Source organism: Apteryx mantelli, chromosome 4 (genome assembly GCF_036417845.1).
Source record: "Apteryx mantelli isolate bAptMan1 chromosome 4, bAptMan1.hap1, whole genome shotgun sequence".
In the NCBI taxonomy this organism is placed as follows: domain Eukaryota; kingdom Metazoa; phylum Chordata; class Aves; order Apterygiformes; family Apterygidae; genus Apteryx; species Apteryx mantelli.
Window position 1 is genome coordinate 8,226,276 of NC_089981.1, and position 20,015 is coordinate 8,246,290.

The 20,015-nt window shown below is 47.8% G+C and overlaps 1 protein-coding gene across 1 annotated transcript; it reads right to left on the bottom strand.

Moving 5' to 3' along the window:
- Nucleotides 1-306: 306 nt before the first annotated feature.
- LOC136992040 (olfactory receptor 4S2-like) lies at nucleotides 307-1,209 on the bottom strand (the record flags this gene model as incomplete). The annotated part of the gene is made up of 1 exon (XM_067295722.1): nucleotides 307-1,209. A coding segment is annotated over exon 1 (903 nt), but the record flags the coding sequence as incomplete, so codon positions are not given.
- Nucleotides 1,210-20,015: the final 18,806 nt, after the last annotated feature.

Here is a 20,015-nt window from a genome sequence, read left to right on the forward strand (position 1 = left end):
TCATTTATTTATTTGCTGGTGTCTCAGCAGTGCTTGGAAGCCCCAGTCCTGGGCCTGTGCTATTCAGAAAGAGAACATAAAGGGAATCCCTGCTAGTCACAGAGTTTACAATGCCATTCCAATCAAAACATGAACTTTCAGCGTCTTCCTAATTACTGCAACAGCTAAAACCAAGCTTTTCTTCAAAAGGGAGCTTTCAGTAAATTTTCCAAAATGGAATTATAGTGAGAGAGACTCGATTTTCTCAGCTCCTGAGAAAATGTTACCACAGTTCTACACCTCACCCTTTTCACGCCAAACTTTTCTATTCCACAGTTTTCTCATGGCACTTTTCATCTCCTCATTTCTCAGCGTGTAGATGAGTGGGTTCAGCATGGGCGTGATAATACTGTAAAACAGAGCTACCTTCTTGTCCTCTGAGAGGTTGCTGGATGGGCGTATGTAGGTGAATGTGGATGGCCCAAAGAAGAGAATCACCACAGTAATGTGGGACCCACAGGTGGAGAGGGCTTTGTTCCTCCCTTCGGACGTTCGCCTTTTCAAGGATAACAAAATGACAATATAGGACGTGACCAGGATGAAGAAAGTGACCACAGAAATCATTCCACTATTGGCAATGACAATGATGCCCACAACATAGGGGTCGGTACAGGCCAGTTGTAGTAGGGGATGGACATCACAGAGGTAGTGGTCAATTTTGTTGGGGCCGCAAAAAGGGAGCCTAACGGTTACGAGGGTCTGCACCAGGGAGTGCACAAAGCCCCCCACCCATGAACCCATCACCATCCAGCCACACACACGCCTGGTCATGAGGGTGGTGTAGTGCAGGGGTCTGCATATGGCAAAGTAGCGATCATAGGCCATCACTGTGAGGATGAAGACCTCAGCGCAGGCAAAGAAATGTAACCCAAATAGCTGTGCCATGCAGCCCCCAAAGGAAATGGTTTTCTTTTCAACAAGGAAGTCAGCAATCATTTTGGGAGCTGTGACAGAAGAGAAGCAAATATCTGCAATTGACAGGTGGCAGAGAAAGAAATACATGGGGGAGTTCAGACGTTGACTGCTAACTACAGTGACAACGATGAGCAGATTTCCTGCCACAGTAACAATATAGAAGAACAAAAACACCACAAAACATATTTTCTGCACCCCTTGGTTCTTTGAAAGGCCCAGAAGAATGAATTCCTTCACACTGCTTACATTCTCCATGTTGGTCAGTCGGGTGCCAATATGCAATATACAGTTTATACACCTGGGAAAATAAAGACAGACACATGATTCATCAGCATTTTTTCATTATTAATGATGAGTTCTATATCAGAAGTGGATACAAACCAAGAAAGATATAGCATTAGTATTAAGCTTATGAAGTGTTTAGTTTCTGTCATGTATTTTTTTCACAGCTACTTAATTCTCCACAGTACAAAGCTTCTGCCATGGCTTTGGTGGCACAGAGATAGGTGCACTCTGTGATATGTTCCTTAATCCTGGTCCTCCAGGATTTTGAAGGACTGGCTCCATGGCTGGTAGCCTTCCATGCACTAAGGACAAGGCCAGAGTGTTTACTTTGGGCACTACAAGGCAGATAATGCAGCATGTTTGCCCTCAGGGTAGACAAAGTCCCTGACAGCAATCTTTGTAAAATGGGTGTCTTTAAGAGTACCTGGAAATATTGCTCAGAATGATGATTTGCTTTATAAGTACAAATGATCTTTGAATTCTTGTTTAGAAGGGAAATGTACCCACATGCAGAGAAAAGAACTCTCTTGTGTATATACATTTTGAAACGTAAATATGAAATGTCACAGGCTGAAAAATGAGTTCTGGGAAGGTTATCTATCATGGAGGGGAAAAAAATTGCACATATGACTTAATGTAGTACTTCACATTGTTCTAAATCTCAGCATTGTTTCTATCAGAGGAAGGAAGAATGAAAGACTCTTGTGAGATCTTCTGTCCTCCCAGCATTGTACTGATTATACCTAGTGTGATTTTTGATACAGTCTGCATGATCCTTTCAAGGGTTAACTTAGCTTAATGAAGCTAATCTAACTAAACTCCTTCAACAGCCAGTATTAGTCTCTCTACAGGCTGATTCAGAATGACTAAATTAGGGTCCTTTGCAGAACCCTTTTTTCCTCCATTCACTATGAGGAGCTTAAGCAAATTAGCACCACCAGGTTAGAATGAACTTCAGAGAATAATCTACCTTTTTTCGGTTATGGCTGAGCTCCTTGTCCCTAGGCATTTCTACATCCATACAGTTTCTTATTCGAGACAAGGTCACATTCCAGCATAAACATGGGACTTCTTTGGTTCACCCTGTATTCCACCTACAACCCATCGAGCATTACGTGTCACTAATAAATGAGTAGCCTACATCTTTAGAAAGAGTGCAACGTTTCTAGCTTGCCATTATGCACCCAGACCACCAGAATTCCCTTGGTCAAAGAAGTCTGGGAACCACCAGATTAAACTCTTCACAGAGAGTTTAAGGTCAGCCAAAAGCAGGCACTCTTTTAATAAATATATCCACTGTATGGGCTTCCTTCTAGCATCAAAACATTCCCCGTCAGCTCGTGTTAAAATGCACCATTTTAAGTCCTGCAGAATTCCATCACAACCACGTCTTCTCATTTGTGTTGGTGATCTGTGAGCAAATCGGCGGAATGATTCAGTTAAGCCAAGTTATCTACCAACTACTTCAATCTGCAGCATAATCAGAAATTCTCGTGCAGGCACAAAGGGATCAAGCATCCACAGGAAACACTGAAACTGAGAAAACCCAAGATTACTTTCAAACCCACAAAGTGAAGCTGAGAGAGGAAGTGGGCAAAGTTAGGGACTTTTCCTATGCTTACAGTTGTACTTACACTAGATGAAAGTTTTTCAAGCAGAAGGGTAAAATTTACATGGATGGTTCCCCTTCAGATATTTCTATAAGGAAAAGGATCAGTAAGAACAACGGGAGGTCAGTTTCTCCCTCGTCTTACCAGGTCGTGATCCTTTCTACCCCTCTTCCTTCTACTGAGCAACGACGTAGACTTCTCAACAGAATAAATGACAGGGATGAAATGAGCACACCTTTATGGCTGTGCAGTACCCAGTCGAAAAGAAATAGCTGGGCTCCATCCAAGCCAGAGCATGACTGGAAGCATACCACAGCAATCGCAGGGCCATATTTAGGCAGTCAGAAAGGAGTGACCAAGAGAGAAATGGTCAGGGGAAACTATATGCCAGAATACCAGCAGATGGCAAATTCCTGAGCTAGAAACACGGTGTGCATCTACAAAAGGACCGATTAACAATTCGGACAGCTCGACCATGTGTCTTGCTTGATAAGGTCCTTTCCATCACCACCAAACTGCATTTAACAAACTATCCATCTGTCTGATCTCATCTCATCGCCTTAAGTCATGTAGGCACCTGTACCTAAGCTAGGCATATTACACCTGACCAGTCTACTTGTAGATGTGATGAATCATGTGCTGCCAGTACCTGTTTCTTACTGCTGACTCCAAGAGGATTACTAGAATGACTAATTCAGTAGAGGATTGCCACCAGTTATGGCTTATCTCTTCAAGTGCCTTTGCAGGGGTAGACCTGAGCTATATGACATAATGCAATCAGCTGCAAAATAAAATGAATCTCATGTGTGCTTAAAAAGGGTGAGAAATTGCACCATCTCCTTACTGCATGCATTCTTCCCTAAAATCTCAGGTGGTTATGGGAAACAAAAGAATAATATCAAAGCAATCGAATCTGCAGCTGTGGAACTAGCTGTGTATATGATTCTAGCCAAAGATAACTAGAGACAGTTGATAACTTCAGTGGAAGTTCCTTTCTGTATTTTCACATTTGTGCAAGAAGAAAGGAAAGGGAAGAGGAAAGCAAAGCAAAGCAAAGCGAGAAGGCAGAGAAGCTGCAAAACTTACCTCGCCTGTGTTTAGAGATCTAATTTTTTGTGTAAGGGCTGTACAACTTTATCTCCTCAACTTCTGTCTCCCCTGGTATGAATGTGTTTGAGCACAGCACCTTTAAAGAGCATAGAATGGCTTCTGGAAAGCTTCCAAAACTTGCTTAGGAGGTGGCTGTTAGTGTATAATCCAGTCCCATCTAATTTATTACTTGCTTTCGTGTGTCACAAGTGTATCTTGATGTTTCCTGCCTGTGTGAGAAGTGGTTTAATAGGCTGTGTGGATGATGTGACCTGGGTGTGCTGAATGATGCTTTCATATCCCAGCAGCTGCAAAAAGGGCTGAGAAGAAAACCATTTAAGTACCAACCTTTAACCCTCTCCCAGGAAATCTTCCACCCGAAGGGCTCTTGGGGCTGGAGGAGGGAGGGGTGGAGGCTTCGTGAAGGGAAGGCGTGAAAGAAAGGGGCAAAGGAGGAGAATGAGTTCTGTCTCGACTGAAAAGTTTAAGTAAATATATTTTAAAGAAACAGTTGTCAGTCAATGCTTTTATAATGATATCACAAAGGCATTTCAGGGTTTCTCCATAAGAAATAACAGTCAAAGGAGTAGCTGAATATTCAACTGGACAAGCATATGCATGGACCTATGCAGTTAACGCTTCTCGGAGTTCTTCCTTACTCCAAGCTGATAGTTGTATGGATTTCCCCTGTGTAAAGGGCCATTAGGTCCACTGCTCTGGCTTCCTAGTATTGTGAATGCTAAAACAGTCCATTTGTAATCTAGATATTTTCTCTCCTTTTTTAACTTCTGTGTATTCCAAAAAACATGTAAAAGAGAAATCCTCATTAAAGGAAAAAAAGAAAGAAACCTCAAGCTGTAGGAAGAGTCACCATCCTCCAGGGATGGTAAAGAATTCCTATCACAGGAGTCTTTTAAGGACAGGTTGGGCTCATTTCTCTCACGAGTGGTCACGATTAAGTTTTGATAGGGACAGAAGATGTCCTGGGTGACCTCTTGATGACCCTCCAAGTCCTATCTCACCAGAAATTTCATCACTGGAAATCCAGTGAATAAAGCCTCTTTGCAAGAATTTGCATGTTTTAACAGAGGTCAGTGAATTACCAAGTCAACCAAAAAAAGCCTTCATTTACGAATTGGGAAACTGAGGGAGGACATCACCTATTTAATGCCGATGGAAGTCAGCGAATTTAACCCTGACTTAGTCACTCTAGGCTCTTCTGCAGAAAAAAATGAATGTCTCTGGAGGCAGATGCATCTGATCTACCTCAGAACTGATTTTAGGATGCGATTAGGTGTGAAATAGACATCTAGCTTTTAAACAAAATAACTTAGGGCGGACAAATCTCACTGTCACGATGGGCCCCATCTTTCTTAACCTGAGCAGCTGCAGTCAAAGGTGAACCTATGAAATGAAACAAACGAAGCAAACAGACATGCTGATATCAGCATATCATCTCAACCAAGGCCCAAGTCAAATTCATCGTTTCTCTCAACTCTACTGTGTATTTGTAGCTTATGCCTCATGGATGTCAGGAAAGACATTGTCTCAGCTACTGTCCTTTACTTTGTTTTGCTGAAATTTCTGGAAATGTGGAATGGCCTGATAGCAACATAGTTAATGTCTCCATCTCCTCTGCACAGAATGCCAGCGATCTCCAGAGTGAAAACAGAAATCCTACAATTAATGAGAATAAATACTGGTAAAGAAATGCCTTGGTGAAAATAGTCCCCTAACTTAAATGTCCTTTTACTGTCGCCTGGAGTCTTGGGCAGCTTAATGAGGGTTATCAGCAGTCACTGCAGGAAACAAGAGCATTGGGTAAGAAGGTAAACAAAGTCTTACAGTCTTTGGGAAAGGAAGAGGAGCAACAGATGACAGAAGCCAGAGATCAGGCCAATAGCGTCTGGCCTGCTAACCTAGTATGAGTCAGCCTGCCACTTTCTGTACCCAGTGGCACACATGGCAGCAACTTGGCTAGCATCACATTCATGTCCTTTTGTTTCCCTAGCCAAATGGACTACCAGAGGTGACTTAATGCACAAGTCCAAATGAAGCATTGCTGCTACCTCCTGCTGCAAAATAATTCCCCATAGGGGTGTGCTTAGTGCCAGCAAAGGAGAAAGGTGTTTTCTCCATTTTCATTCCACTTACCTTGGCACCTGGCTCTGGACACCACTATGGCAGCAGGTCATGCTCAGGGGAGCTGTGATTTGGACAAGGAGGGACTGTGCATGGTGAGATGAACGAGGTTTTGCAGCTGGATAGTGAATACTGGCAAGGGGGTTGTTGATAGAGCCATGGTGAACGTGTGTTGTGAATTTGATGATGGGCAGGATGGGGACAAGGCACGGTGTGGAGGGAAGTTGTGAAACTTGAAATGGATGCTACATGGCCAGGGGCTGTCTTCATGGAGTTTGTGAAATCAGAAGTGCCTGAGGTGTGGTGAGGGACTGTGCTGAAAGATAGTATGAAGTGGCAGGTGATACTGTGGGTGCTAAGCTGTGTTGAAAGACCTTGTGACATCAGAAGTGGGCATCGTGTTTTGAAGGGTAACACTAGGACAGGTTGCAGAATTGTGGCTGCTGAGGTGTCATAAGGCTGGCTAGAGAGTTCAAGGAGACCCTACAGTAGAACAGGTTCTGTGAAGTAGTAGGGGAGAATGTATGGTGACAGCTTGTGTTGGGAGAGGTTTTGAGGTCAGAAGAGGACACTCGGTAGTGGTGAGTGTGCTAAGGGAGGTTCTGCAGTGACAGTGGACCCTTGGGGAATGAGAAGTTGTGTTGAGGGAGGTTGTGAAATCAACAGCAGGCATTAGGGAAGAGGACTGACAATTTCTCAATCTGTGTGACCCTGTGCAGCAGTAAAGCATCTTCTGCAAGGTCTGTGAAACTAGAGCTGCTCATGGATGCAGCTGGGAAGCAAAGCATCGGTGCAAGAGTCAAGCTATAACTTTGGACAGAGAGTTCTTGTGTTCTTTATATCGTGAGACTGTCTGAGGAAGGGAGAAGTAGTGAAAAAGCATTTCCTAAGCCATGACAGTGACAGGTTCTGTGCTGGGAGGGAAGGGGGAAGTGGTTGGAATCTAAGTGACCACATACAACAAACTAGATCCTTCCTCAAGAGAGTGACTGGCTGTTTCTCCAGACGTCACATTGAAATGACCATGGCTTTTTTAACAGTGTCTAAATAGCCCAGCACCAGGATTTGATTTTACAGCACAAGGATTTTGTCTGGACCATCAGTCACAGAATTCAGGTGACAATTTTCACCAGCAGATCCACACCAGGCAGTTGCTGCAAATAGTCCCTGAAATACCAAGGAACCCACAAGAAGGTGAGAAAGTCCTGGATGGCTGCAGCGGTCTTTGCCATTGCCCTCTGTCTCTTGCTTTCTGCCATGATTTTGGAGAGATGGTGAGGGGAAGGGAGGAGAAAAAAGAACGGGGGGAAAGGAGCTCCAATATTTTCCTTTCCTGCTGGTTAGAAATTGGCTATAGCTACACAATTGTCTCGATCATCTTCAAGATAAGGAGATCTTCATTCTAGGGATCTTTTTCCAAGAACAAATGCTATTGCATTGCCCTAACTGCCCATCTGTCATAGAAGGTGGCATTCTTCAGAGATCAAACACTAGCAGTTTTGGTCTTAGGTGATCAATTAAGATTAGCTGAGAAAACACAACAGCATAACTCTGTGTCCAGACAAGGAGATGTCATTGTGGTGTCAAATTTGTTCAGACTAACAGCTGCCACAAGAACTATCCTGTACTCAGCATGCAAACCACAGGAAGGATGTTTAATCTCAAGGGAAAGAAAGACCAGCTAGACTGCTGCTATTTGATGCAGGCTTTCATTAATTAGTTTCATTAAGGAAGTAGACTCAGGTTTTGAATATGCTTTGGAGGCAGGAGTCTTACCAAAAGAGTCTACCAAAGTCTTATAAGAGCTATACGAGAACTGTGAGTGACTTTTCCACTTGCTTTTGCACGGTCTTTGGAAGTCATAGGATGGTTACTTCACTTGCATTATATGGAATGCAAAGTTTTTGATGATTCGGCATATCTCCACAGGGCGTCCATTACAACCAGTATGACAGTACATGACAGTACACTATCAATGGCCCAGGCTGATGCTATTTAACATTATGAAATCTGATTGAAATGCCTTAGAGAGAAACGTAATCACCTGACATTCCCTGAATGCCCAATGGAGAGAGAGGCACCTCCAGAGGATGACCCACATTTCAGGTGCGGTGAATTGCCTTGTGGAGGTGATGGCAGCAGGGAGGTAAAACCACCACTTTCTTAACGTGAGCACCTGGTCAGAAGGTTGGAGTGGGCAAAGGCAGAGGTAGGTGCCACTCAAATAGTTGTGTCCTCTTTAAATCAGTTGGCAAATTGCTTCAGGTCACATAGAGAGGTTGTGGCAGAGGAGTGTGCTGCAACTGGATTCTCCAAAGGGTGGGTAACCACTAACCATCGGGTCTTCCTTTCTCCTCACAGCAGACTTGGTTCACAGAATTAGCGGCTGCTTCAGGTACTTTCTACTGTGGATCAAGGTCTGATAATTTTTCATTGTGGGAGATCTGCTGCCACCCCACAACCAGATGGAGAGGAAGTGGACGCAGTCATAAGGCCATATATTTTCAATGGGCTTGCTACAGATGTTCAGGGAGCAGGTAGCCTTCTGAGTGTTACTGGGCAAGCAGTAAGCTACTCTACTAAGATAAAGAAACAGAAGGTGAGTTTGGACTCAGATGTTACGTGCAGGAGTTACCTACCTGTTCTGAAACAAACTGTACTACAACAGACATTCCTTGCTTTCTGAAAGACAATGCTTTTTACTTCCCTTAGTCCGTTTCAGAAGTACGTACTTAAATTCTTTCTTGGATCTAACAGGCTCTAAAGGCTTGATGTTAGAAACACTTGAAGTCCCATAATGGCTGAGGATGGAATCTTCTAGCTCCCTACAAAAGAGTATGCCGCAGTGCCAGAAGTTCCCTGGGTTCAGTCAACCCTAACAGACACATCCTGCAAGCTGTGGTGATGACATTAAGGGTGCAGTTCACCTCACCTGCCTTCAGCCATCCAGATGTTAAGCCACTAGGTGAAGCTAGCACCATGGGATGTGTCTGCAGTCAGCAGAGAAAGACAGGCAGCTGACTGTGCACACCTAAGACACCTATCTTAGGGCCAAAATATTACCCTTGCAGGTGCTCCTAAACCTCCATTAATTCTAATGGTAGCTTTAAAAGCTAAGTGCAATGAGATGTTTGTATTCTTAATGCATAAAGTTAGGTGCAATGGTTCCACTTGGATTCTCAACCAAGCACTGCCGGTGTATATGCCTGTCACAGACTCATGCGGCAAAACTATCCCCGCTGCCCCGGCTATCAGCTGGACGAGGAGATTACCTGCATAGTCTTTCCGTGTAGCACTGGAGACAGGGTCGGTTGTTGAGACAAAACAATAATGTTTCAATTTGTCACATTTCACCCGTTCAGGTAGTCTGTCTCCCCGCTTGCTGTGGCATTTGACAAAGGGGTAAGGAACTATTCGTGTTGGTTAGATTATCCCATGATTCACCTCTTCACCGCTGTCCTTATTTTGACTTGTTTCTCTCTTCTTTTTGACTATCTCCTGCTGTCTTTCATGGCACTTCTCTATCTTGTCACGTCCAAATTAACAGCTGGCAGGGAGAGTAGGAAAGAGTCACACAGTTTGACCTCACTGGACAAAAATGGAGTGAATTTTATTTCTGGACCTTTGGTTTTGGAGGTTTTTTGGGGGGCAATATTCTCATTCAAATCCCAGTATCATGGGGGAGGGAGCAGGGTGAATTGACAGAACAGTGTGAAAGAATTATTTAAGCCATAATTCCAATGTCATGTGAGGGTCAGACACTTTCTCCTACACATGCTTCTTAAAACTTCCGAGAAAGAAATTAGTAAGGCCTGACTCTGTCAGACTGAATTATTATCTACACATAAGGCTCCAGAGGCCAAACCAATCACATTAAACCACATTTCATTAAAATAGAAATCAGTCATCAACATAAAAAACTACCAGCTATTATGACTACTCGGCCATGTTTTCTGGGAGTATGGATAGGAAAAACTCGGTCTGATTTAATGCTGCTTAAATTTGTATGTTGATTGTCTACAACTTTCATACACTTTTGACAATATTCATCTCACCTAATCCTAGCTATATGAAGCAAAGACAATTATATCTGAGCTAATATCCCTGGGTTCCCTCTTTATTAAGACAAGAAAATGAGGAACTTTTCGGGTATGATCAATCTGAGCTAACATTGCCTTATTTTAACCCACTTGTTTCCCACCACTGGCTGTAAAAGGAGCCTCAAGAAATAAAGTCAAAAAGAGACGCATACATTGCAATCTAGCTTTTCCTACATGCCACACACAATTTGGCCTCAGATACGGTGTTTTAAATGACACATAGAAGCTCTGGGCTCCAAGTCCAAACACAGCAATCCTTCCCTGAATCTACCTCTGGCTACAAAGAGCTGGAAAGACATTGCAAACACCACCAGATGATCATGAGAGAAAGTCACACGAGCTACCACCTCTGTCCTCTCTGCTTACAGGTCTGTGTGAAATCAGAGACAGTGACAGATCAGTACTTCACAGTGAAGCCCTCATTATGAGTGCTAAAACTACATCAACCTTCCTTCCAAATACAACCAGCCTGGCTGAAGGGGCTAATTACAGTGGGACTGTGCAAAAGGCAGAGCCATCATAGGCTCTCCTCAAGTTCATGGAGAGCTTCTGCCTCATCAGCTCTGCCTCTGGCATGGTGGGAAATGGCACGGTCCTTTGGTACCTCGGCTTCCGCATCCGGAGGAACCGCTTCACTGTCTACATCCTGAACGTGGCTGCCACTGACTTTGGCTACCTGCTCTGCATTGCCATCGAAACAGTTCAGTACCTGATGCAGTTCAATGTGGGAGTGCAGTTTGGGATATTCCTCTTCCTGGATCTTTTCACGTACGGGACTGGCTTGTATCTCCTGACAGCCATCAGCATTGAGAGGTGCCTGTCTGTCCTCTGTCCCATCTGGTACCGAAGCCATCGCCCAAAGCACTTGTCCGGCATGATCTCCGGCCTGCTCTGGAGCCTCTCGCTGCTGCTGAACATGCTGGGGTACGTTTCTTGCACTGTTCGCCCCTCTAGCAACTGCCACATGCTCCTCATCACCACTGGAGTCCTGGACTTCCTCTTCTGCACGCCCCTCATGCTGGTATTCAGCCTCACCCTCTTCCTCAAAGTCAAGTGCAGCTCCCAGCACCTCCAAACAGGCAGGCTCTTCACCCTGATTATGCTCACCGTCCTCTTCTTCTGCTCGTTCTGAAGGGGATGGAAACACACAGCCGCACCATAGAGTTGATACTTGTCAGTTCCCAGCACACTCTCCTCCCTAAGATGCAGGTGCAAATCCCAGGCTAAGAGGTTTCTGAACCTCTTGAAGCCAAAGAGTGCTGTACTGATGCTCCCGTTGTCCGGGGCAAGTGCACTGCATTGGGTAGCGCTGCCCTGCCAGGGAGTGCTGGGCAAGCACCTAGGCAAGCAGCAGCCCCACTCGGAGCACTACCATTCGACACCAGTGCTAGCAGCAAGGAGAGAGAGCAGGAGGGAGGGCTTTTCAAGTGAAAGGGTAGAAGAGGTGGAGGAGCAGGAGCGCCTGGGCAGCAGCCCTCTCTGAGAGGACACAGAGAGTCAAATGTAAAACCAGATCAGCAAAGGCTGTGTCCCTTGAGGGATGCTCACAGTTTTACAGCTCGGGTGGTTGTTTCCTTCGTAAGCGCTTAGCTGCCTTGGAGTTTCTCCAAAGTCTGGGGTAAAGTGTGTGTGGCGCCTTCAGCTGTTCGCTCTCGGCTCTTCCTGCTGCATTGCACAGCACTGCACTGCACAAAGGGGAAGGGCAGAAGCGCTCTCTCCTCCTGATTTTCTTGCCTGCTGTTTGCTTGATTTCTGTTTGCAGCGGGCAGAAGCAGGAAAAGAAAGACGACGCTCCCATGGCCGCTTGCTCTGCGATGGACGTCTGCCAACGGCCATCTGCCAGGGCAGCTTTTGGATCTGCGCTCAGAAGGGCAGGCTGTGACCAGCCTCTGGCAGCTCTCTGTTGCGAAGAAGGCCCATTACCGCTGCTGATCCAGGCAAGCAAGCCTGGCAAGGGAGTTTCCATTGCGCCAAGCCGATTTCTTGTGTTACAATGCCAGACGCGAGCCTTTAAAGCAGTGCAATGAACACGCTGCTCGCATCTGTGGCGAAGGCACTGAGCCTCGGCGGGGGCGAGCAGGAGAGCGCTGGGGAAGAGCAGCGTGCTGGCCTGGAGCGCCGCGGCTGCGGGGCGCGCTAGCACAGGCTGCGGCCAGGCGAGGCGGGCCAGGGCAGCGGCGGGGCAGAGCGCGGGCACCGGGCGGCGAGGCGTCGGGGCGCGGGGCCGCTGCGCGGAGCCGAGAGCGCGACAGGCGCGGCGGGGGCGAGGGGGCGGGGGCAGCCGGCGCCGTGGGCGCTGCAGCCCCGGGCAGGCTCGCAGCCTCGGCGGGGCTCGGGGGCGCTTCCCGCCGCGAGGGCGGCTCCCAGCGCGGAGCGCGGCTGCCGGCGGCGCTGGGGGTCGCGGCGGGTGGGGGCCGGGCGGGCGCTGCGGGCGGGAGTGGGCGCCGGGGGAGCCAGGGGCTGGCGCGGCTCGGCGTGGCTCAGCTCGGCTCGGCCGCCCGGGCGGAGAGCTGTGCCGGGAGAGCCGTGCCCGGCGGCGGAGCGGCTGCCGGGGGCGCTGGCGGGCCGAGAAGGGGGGCCGGGGCCGAGGCGAGGGGCCGAGAGAGCGCGAGCACCGCTTGCCTCCGAGCGGGCGGAGGAGAGCTGCTGGGGGGGGGCGGCGGGCAGCAGGCAGCGCTGCGGGCTGAGACATGCCCGGCGCGGGGCGCCCCGAGCACAGCAAAGTGCCGCTGCCTGGGGAAGAGTTTTCCTCCCCGACGCTTGCTGCAGGTTTGTTTTCCTTCTCTGAGAAGCCCTGGGGGCGCGAGCAGGTCCGAAGAAGAATGACCTCTGCGCTGCCTTGCAACGTTGCCTAAATGACAACGGCATAGGCAGTAGCGCAGGCGGCGCCAGAAAAGCTGCCTGTCACCGTTTGGGCAAAGATGGTCGAGTTTTCCGTTGCTTTCTTTTGAGAGAGGCACTGAGATTACTTGGAAGACGTCCAGATGTGTGTAGGTCAAAGGCACTGACGACCATTGGTCTCCTAAAAATGCCAGGCACGAGACTTTCAGGCAATGCACATGCGAAAGGAAGGCCAAACACCTCGATGTCAACAGATCATGTATGTATACGCAATAGGTTTGGAACACCAACAGCAACAAACAGCCATATAAAAGGATTGATATGAGCTTTATTGGTATAGCCTCGCTATATTTGGATATATATACAAACAGATGTCTTTATATTATAACTACAGGCTTTCTTTACTGAATTGAGCACTGAGGACTAAACAGCAAATAATGAAAAAGAATGGCAGAGTAGAAGCACGTTTCCTGTTACTGAGCACGGGAGAAGTTTTCAATTTCTTCCTTCATTTCCTAAAAAAAGATAAAAAAAAGATAAAAAAGGAATAATAATTGCCAACTAGACACAGGCAAACTTGCTATAAGCTGGAATAGAAATGTAAAATCCTGTAGCTAGCTGCTTTGTATAAAATGAAAGTCTGAGTAGATGCCTTGCAGGTGGAAGTCAGCAACTCGTATGTAACACAGTCTGCTAAGCAGGAAAGAGAGGAATAGCGAATAAGCAGGATATCCACTGTGCACAAGGAAGAAGTGCAGAACAGTGACAGGAAGTGCTGTGTAACCAAAGTACCTCTATCAACTGCGTTTTGTCATCGTCTTGGCAATGGCGGTAAACACACTGGCTGAGCACCAGGTGTAGTTTTTCGAGGTGGCGGATGTTGCAGTCCTTTGTTGCATCGCCAACGACCTTCAAAAGTTGCTGAAGAAAAAAGGGAGACAGTACAAGTTTGCGTTAGCACGAGATCATTTGAATAGGCTCTCGATGTGTTCAGACACAAAAGAAAATGGTCCCACACAACTCGCATCCTCCTTCCTTGTATGGCTAAATAAAGAAGGAGTGAAACGTCCAAGAACAGACTAAATATCGCAGCAGATTTCCATGGAGGAAATGAGCTGCTGTGTCCGACTTGCGAGAAAAAGCAAGGCTCCAGTTTCAGCTAGCATTGTGCTGCTCCTCAGGCTATCACCTCCATGATCCTAACTGCAAGTGAACTTCTCTGAGAACAGCGGGAACTGCCATGGCCCGTTTTGTAGTAAAGGACAGCGGCTGCCACAGCAAAGGCCCTCTTGCCTTGGATGAGCTTCTGTGGCTGCAATGCAGGTGTACTGCGAAATGCATCTTTTGAAGAGAGGCCACAGAGCCTCTAGAAAGAGGGCTGCCAGCTGGCAGTGGGAGCCTCCTCAGGTGCTTCTGTCTCCCCGTTAGCTGAATGTTGCCCATGCCTGCAGCTCTGCTGGCAGAATGGATAGCTCAAGGGTTGTCAGCAGAGCGGGAAGCAAAGGTGGATCAGTGAGCTCCAACCTACCCTGAGAGAGATGCTGGTTTCCTTCTCAGCAGGGGGTGAGCATTTCCTCCTCTTCTCTGCTAGGCTCTCTGAGGGCGATGCGTTCCTCCTTCGCTTTTGTCTGCAGGCAGCTGCACAGAGATAGGAGAAAAAGCAAGCCAAAGCATTAGCTAAGCAGTTCTGTCTGCAAAATCTAGCACCGTCATCTTACTTGGTGCACAAGGGAAATGGTGAGAGGGACTGAAGTACCATTGTGCTGGCTCACTACATGCATGTGTTGAGGGAGAGAGGGCAGCAAGCGAAGGGGGTCCAATTGTTATTAGAATTAAAAAGCGCAAGAACTATTAGATTATATCATGCATAAAAGAACGCCCTTGACGATTTTGTGCACAGAGCAGACTGTAGACCGAAGGCATGAGCACAAAGCAGGGTCATAAGCTCAGGTGGCTTCGTCTCTCATCACAGGAAGTAAAAGAGGTGAGAAGCAGAAAAGTCTTTGGAGACAAGCTCTCCTTCCCCTGTGTTCCAAAAGCAGAGGTTGCCTAAGCCTCACAGACAGACGGCAATGACTTGGTGCGGGGGTGGCAGGCAGGAAGGCAAGAGGGAGAGGAAGAGAAAAAGGAAGCAAAAGCAAACGAAAAGTCCTCACTGTTTCCTATTACCATAAGAACTTGTGGAGTGTTCAGCAACTGCTCTAAACAACATGTTACGTTTGAGGAGTTAGCCGTTGCGGGGCCATCGAGGCCAGTGTTTTACAGTGTGAGCCAAGCTCTGTGGCTGGGCTTTATTTCATAAGCACGTTGAGTGACTGTCCTGGGGACTGACCTCCCGCGCTGCACCTAATTTGGAAATGAAATGCCTTTGGCATAAAGCCACCGGCATCAGCAAAAGCAGGTATGCCATGACAAGAGGGAAGATATCAATGTCATTGGCACCTTCTCCAAAAAAGGAAAAAAGAAAAAAAGAAAAAAGGAAGAAAGGACTTGCCAGTAGAGAGGGGTGTACTGGACTCTGCAGGCACCGCTGGCCATGTCTCGTCCCCTTGCTCCTCGAGCTGCCTCTCCTCCTCCTCTCTCAGCAGTCGAGGCTCAGTTGGTGATGCCACAGGCAGGAGGACTTCCCGTGCCTGGCAAGCTTCAGTCAACCAGAAAAGGTTAGCCAAGTGATGATACTCGGACACAAGCAGAGTAAACCTTCGTGCCAGGAAATCTATTACCAAAGCAAATGCCGAATGGCTGCTAAGCTAGAGATAGCAACGCTGTGTTTGTAGAATAGGCTCACCTGCTTTCTTTTGTGGTGCAGCAGGCTTAGCAGCTTGCTGGACAAGCAAGTCCTCGAAAAACTTTCTCCCTTCCTCCTCGCTAGGTGACTGGACATTGAAAACTTCTCCGTAAAGCTCAGAAAATAAAGCTCGTACCTGAGGTGGGAGGAGAAAAGACAGCGCAGCCGTAAGCCCCCCCAAAATGTGTGTTCTGCTCCACAAAGATGAATTCCTTTTCCAGTGAAGCTGAGGAATGCTTTGAATAAGGGAGAGACTAGAACAAGTTTGCTTCTTGGCCTTAAAGGCGAGATTGTAGTGGGTCGGCAGGGCAATGTAGGGCATCTTCTTTAAGGAACACCTCTAGGATTAAAGCTCTGTGAAGCGACCCGAGGTTCCAGTGCTCCAAGGGAGGACACTGAGCATCTCCTAGGTTGCCTGTTTTGGATTTACTTGCCTTGCTGCCCTTCAGGTTGAAGCCTTGTGGCAACTGCAGAGGGAAGAGATGCCAGCAGGGTGCCCTAGTAATGCCGGTGTTGAATGGCTTAGGAGAGCACAGTACTTGGGTGCTTAATGGAGTGATAAATTAACATGAGACTGAAAGAAGCCAGGAAGGCAGTGAGAGAAATACCTCTGGCGGGAGATCTGCATGGCAAACATCCGACGTAGCGAGCAACAGCACTGGAGCATATGCTGGAATGCCCTCTAGTAATGTTGTGAGCGTAGCTGTCAAGGTGAGTCCAGCAGCCTCCCCCCAGGCATGGATATGTGGAATATAAAGGATACTCGGTGCTGTCCTCTGGGCTTCTCGGATCAACTAGTCAAAAGGAAGTTTGGAGAAGACTGTTGAAGTGGGTAGCAGAGGCTGCTGCTGAACAACAATGGATCAATCAAAATTGCCTGCAAAACGGGAGTGCACAAAGACAAAGCGTCCAAACAAGCCACCAAGAATAAGGTAACATTGCTGCTTGGACCCAGTTCCTTCAGCCTCTCCACAGCGAGAGGCAGGCCTGAATCTCTGCCTGATTTCCAAACTGCTTAGATGTCGGGTAACTCGCCCAGAGCCTCACGCCCGGTGCGAGTGGTAGTGTGCTTGAAAAAACAGGCCCAGCCCTTCAGCAGGGTCCACATCAGCCTGGGGCCACTGCTACACCGCTCGAATCCAGCAAGTGTGTTCTTGCCTCTTCCCTGCGGTATGATGAGAGAAGAGAAACCCTTTTCTTCCCCCCTCCCAAGCCTGGGTTGCATTTCAATGTTATAAAGAGGGAGGCTAGAGAAAGGGCAGGACGTTCAGTCAGGCTGAGGCAGAGGCGCCTCCTGGGAGCTACAGAGCCTGAAGAGGCAAGGGAAGCAACTCTGGAGAGCCCACTGTCATGAGTAGCAGCTCTTGCCATGCAGAGGGCTTTATCAGGAGCATCTTGGAGCTCCCTGAGCTGCTAGCAACATCCTTACTGTTTAGCCTGGAATGGAAAGATGCTCATGCACAACGTCCTTCTTCTGCATTGTTCAGCGTACAAGAAAAGTGTTCTTTCAGCGTGAAATAAACACCACAGAAAGCAGAGGAAAGCCAGGCCACCACCATTAACCGCGGGAGGTCTGCCTGCTTCCCCTGAGTCTATTCATCCTGTGAGATTGCAGAGAGAAGAGGTACCTGTGCGCATCTTTCTTCGGGTGAGGTGCTGCTAGCAAAGAGAGCCGGCAGGTCCAGCACGTGAACCGCAAACCTCTCCAGCACGTGTATTAGTGCAGGCGCCAAGTGGGAACTTTGCCCGTACCCGGGCTCTCCAGCGATTAAGAACCTGGGCCTGTGACATGCTGGCTGGCAACAAGCATTGCTAGGAGCGCAACTGCAAAACAAGAAGTTTGCAAAGGAAGTGATCAGTCAAGACACAGATGTTCAAGGTGTCTTTCTTTGTCCAGCACACACTGGTCTGGATCTCTTCCCCCCGGCCGTGAGGCTCTTTTGTTCAGGATGTCTTGACTGAGCAGCCTTGGTCAAGTTTAGGTGCAGGGGGTCCAATGGAAATGGAGAAGGTGGTCAGGAAGGAGCAGAAGAACCTTGTGGGAAAAGAAATGCCGTGAGCTCTGAAAGGCCTTAGCTGTATCTAACAAAGTGCAAAACATTCCTGTGAGTCCATAGAACTGGAGGATATTTATTAGATTCCTTCATTCAGATGGTTTCATCTTTCCTTGTGTGCTCTCTCCTAGATTGCAAATACAACTTTCTCGTGGTTTTTGCTCTGTTATCATGGAATACATCTGTGAATAGCACTGTTTTTTTTTCTCTTTTTTTGCCCTCCCAGTACTGCAGGACCTTTTCTGGCTCAGGCCAAGGAACCTAGAGACTGGACCAAGTTCTGTGGGTCAGAAGCCTTCCTGAGTGGCACAGTAAGAGAGAGTGAGAAAAATTACTGACGCAGCTGGGACCCCATAAGCTAACTTCTCCACTGTGGGATTGAATTACTTTCCCATTGCACTATCAAAATATGAATGTAAGCATAGTGGCTTAAAGATCGCAAATGAAGCCTTTTTTGCAGGGTTTTTGTTATGCTCTTTTAGCTGGCCATTCCTCAGTTTTCTTGAGTCACTCCTGCATTCCCAATCTGGGAAGCTAGGTGACTCCACAAACCCACATTGCATTTTTTTAGCTAAGAGGAGAGACAACACATTTCTTTGGCCTTGAATCCTAGAAGAACAGCATGCATGAAATCAGCATGCCCTAATTGTCTGTGGATGTCTTTGGTGGAGGAAAAGGAGGCTGGCTCCTTCCGGATGATCGGCTGGAGCTACTTGCTTTCCTACAACTGTAGCACCTAGTTATATCTCCGTGCTTCCTGCTTGCAGTTTTTGATACCAGAGCACCCTGGACTAACTCTTCTGTCCTCCCTCATCTAACGCCCCTCCCACTTGCAACAGCCACGACAGCTTGGAAAGCCCCAGCAATCGGAAGAATTTCAATGAAAGGACACGGGCAGTTACCTGTTACAGTTAAGGAAGGTTTGCTTTTGCTGGCCAGGCCTTGGAGGAAACGGCTCATATTCAGGACCAGAAGGTGACTCCTCATCACAGTCCATGCAGTCATTTTCTAAGAAATGAGTGGTACCATGAGAAGGCAAAAGAAGCTTGTTAACTTTCCCGAAGAGTCTGCAACCCTGTCTTGTGCTAAGACAGCTTCTAAATGTGAGCTGAAACCCGGGGCCTTGTATTTCTTTGTCTGAGGGGCATACACTGAATGCCATTTTCCAAAGCCTTCAGTCTCTACAGAGCTCTCCTAAGTGTCTGGATTTGCTCAAGCTATGTTTTGCTAGCGGTGAAAGCTCCTTTTCTCCTTGCAAATGGGAAAGATGATGCTGACAGCCTTCGGAAACTGGATGCTTGAGTGGAGAACATAGAGTTCTGTACTGTGAAGTGGGAGGAGTTCCCGGCTCTGCCCTCTCTACCATTCAGTTTCACCTCATCCTGACTGAAAGGTTTGTTTCTGTTGCTTGCACAAACTAGCAAGCAGTGTTTGCTCTGGGAGAGTTTTACGGCGGTGAAGGCAGTGAAGCCCTACCTGGCTGTTGGTCCTGCTGGAGTGCAAGTGCTGCGTGGGGAAATACCCTCTGGAGGCCTTTTAGGAGTCTCCGTAGCGTGTTCTGAAGCAGTGGCTTGGAAAGGGGTGGCAGTGGTTGTCCAGGGGAAGCCACAGCCCTCTGTGAAGCTGGTGCAGTCTTCTGCATAGCCACAAGGAAATCTGTTGCTGTGATTTCAATGGCAGCAACATCGATGTGCAGCTTGTGACTGCTTGTGTAGATCTGCGGATAGTGTCGATGCAAAGCACAGAGGGCAGCTTCAGCGCAGAGGGCTTGAATATCGGCCCCGCAGTATCCTGAGCAACAAGAGCAGAATTCAGGCAGCAGAAAGGAGTCAAGGACAGGCTTTGCAAAGGGACACTCTCAAAGTCTTTGCATGTGGCCCAAAGGGGAAGAGTTTCATGGGCAATGGCAAAAGAGTTCCTGCACTGCAGAGGAGTGCCCTGATGGGGAGCTTGCGTTACGGGAGGCCCAGCGCCCTACAGCCTGTGCTTCGGAAGTAGGCCTCTGAGCCAACCTTAGCTCCTGAGGAAGACGCCCCCCAGAGCCTTCCATGTTCTCAGACGCAAGGGAAGGCAAGGAGACAGAAGCAGCTTGGGTACTGCCTGGCACAAGCTCAGACACTGTCAGGAGCCGGGCACAGGCAGGAACTCGGTG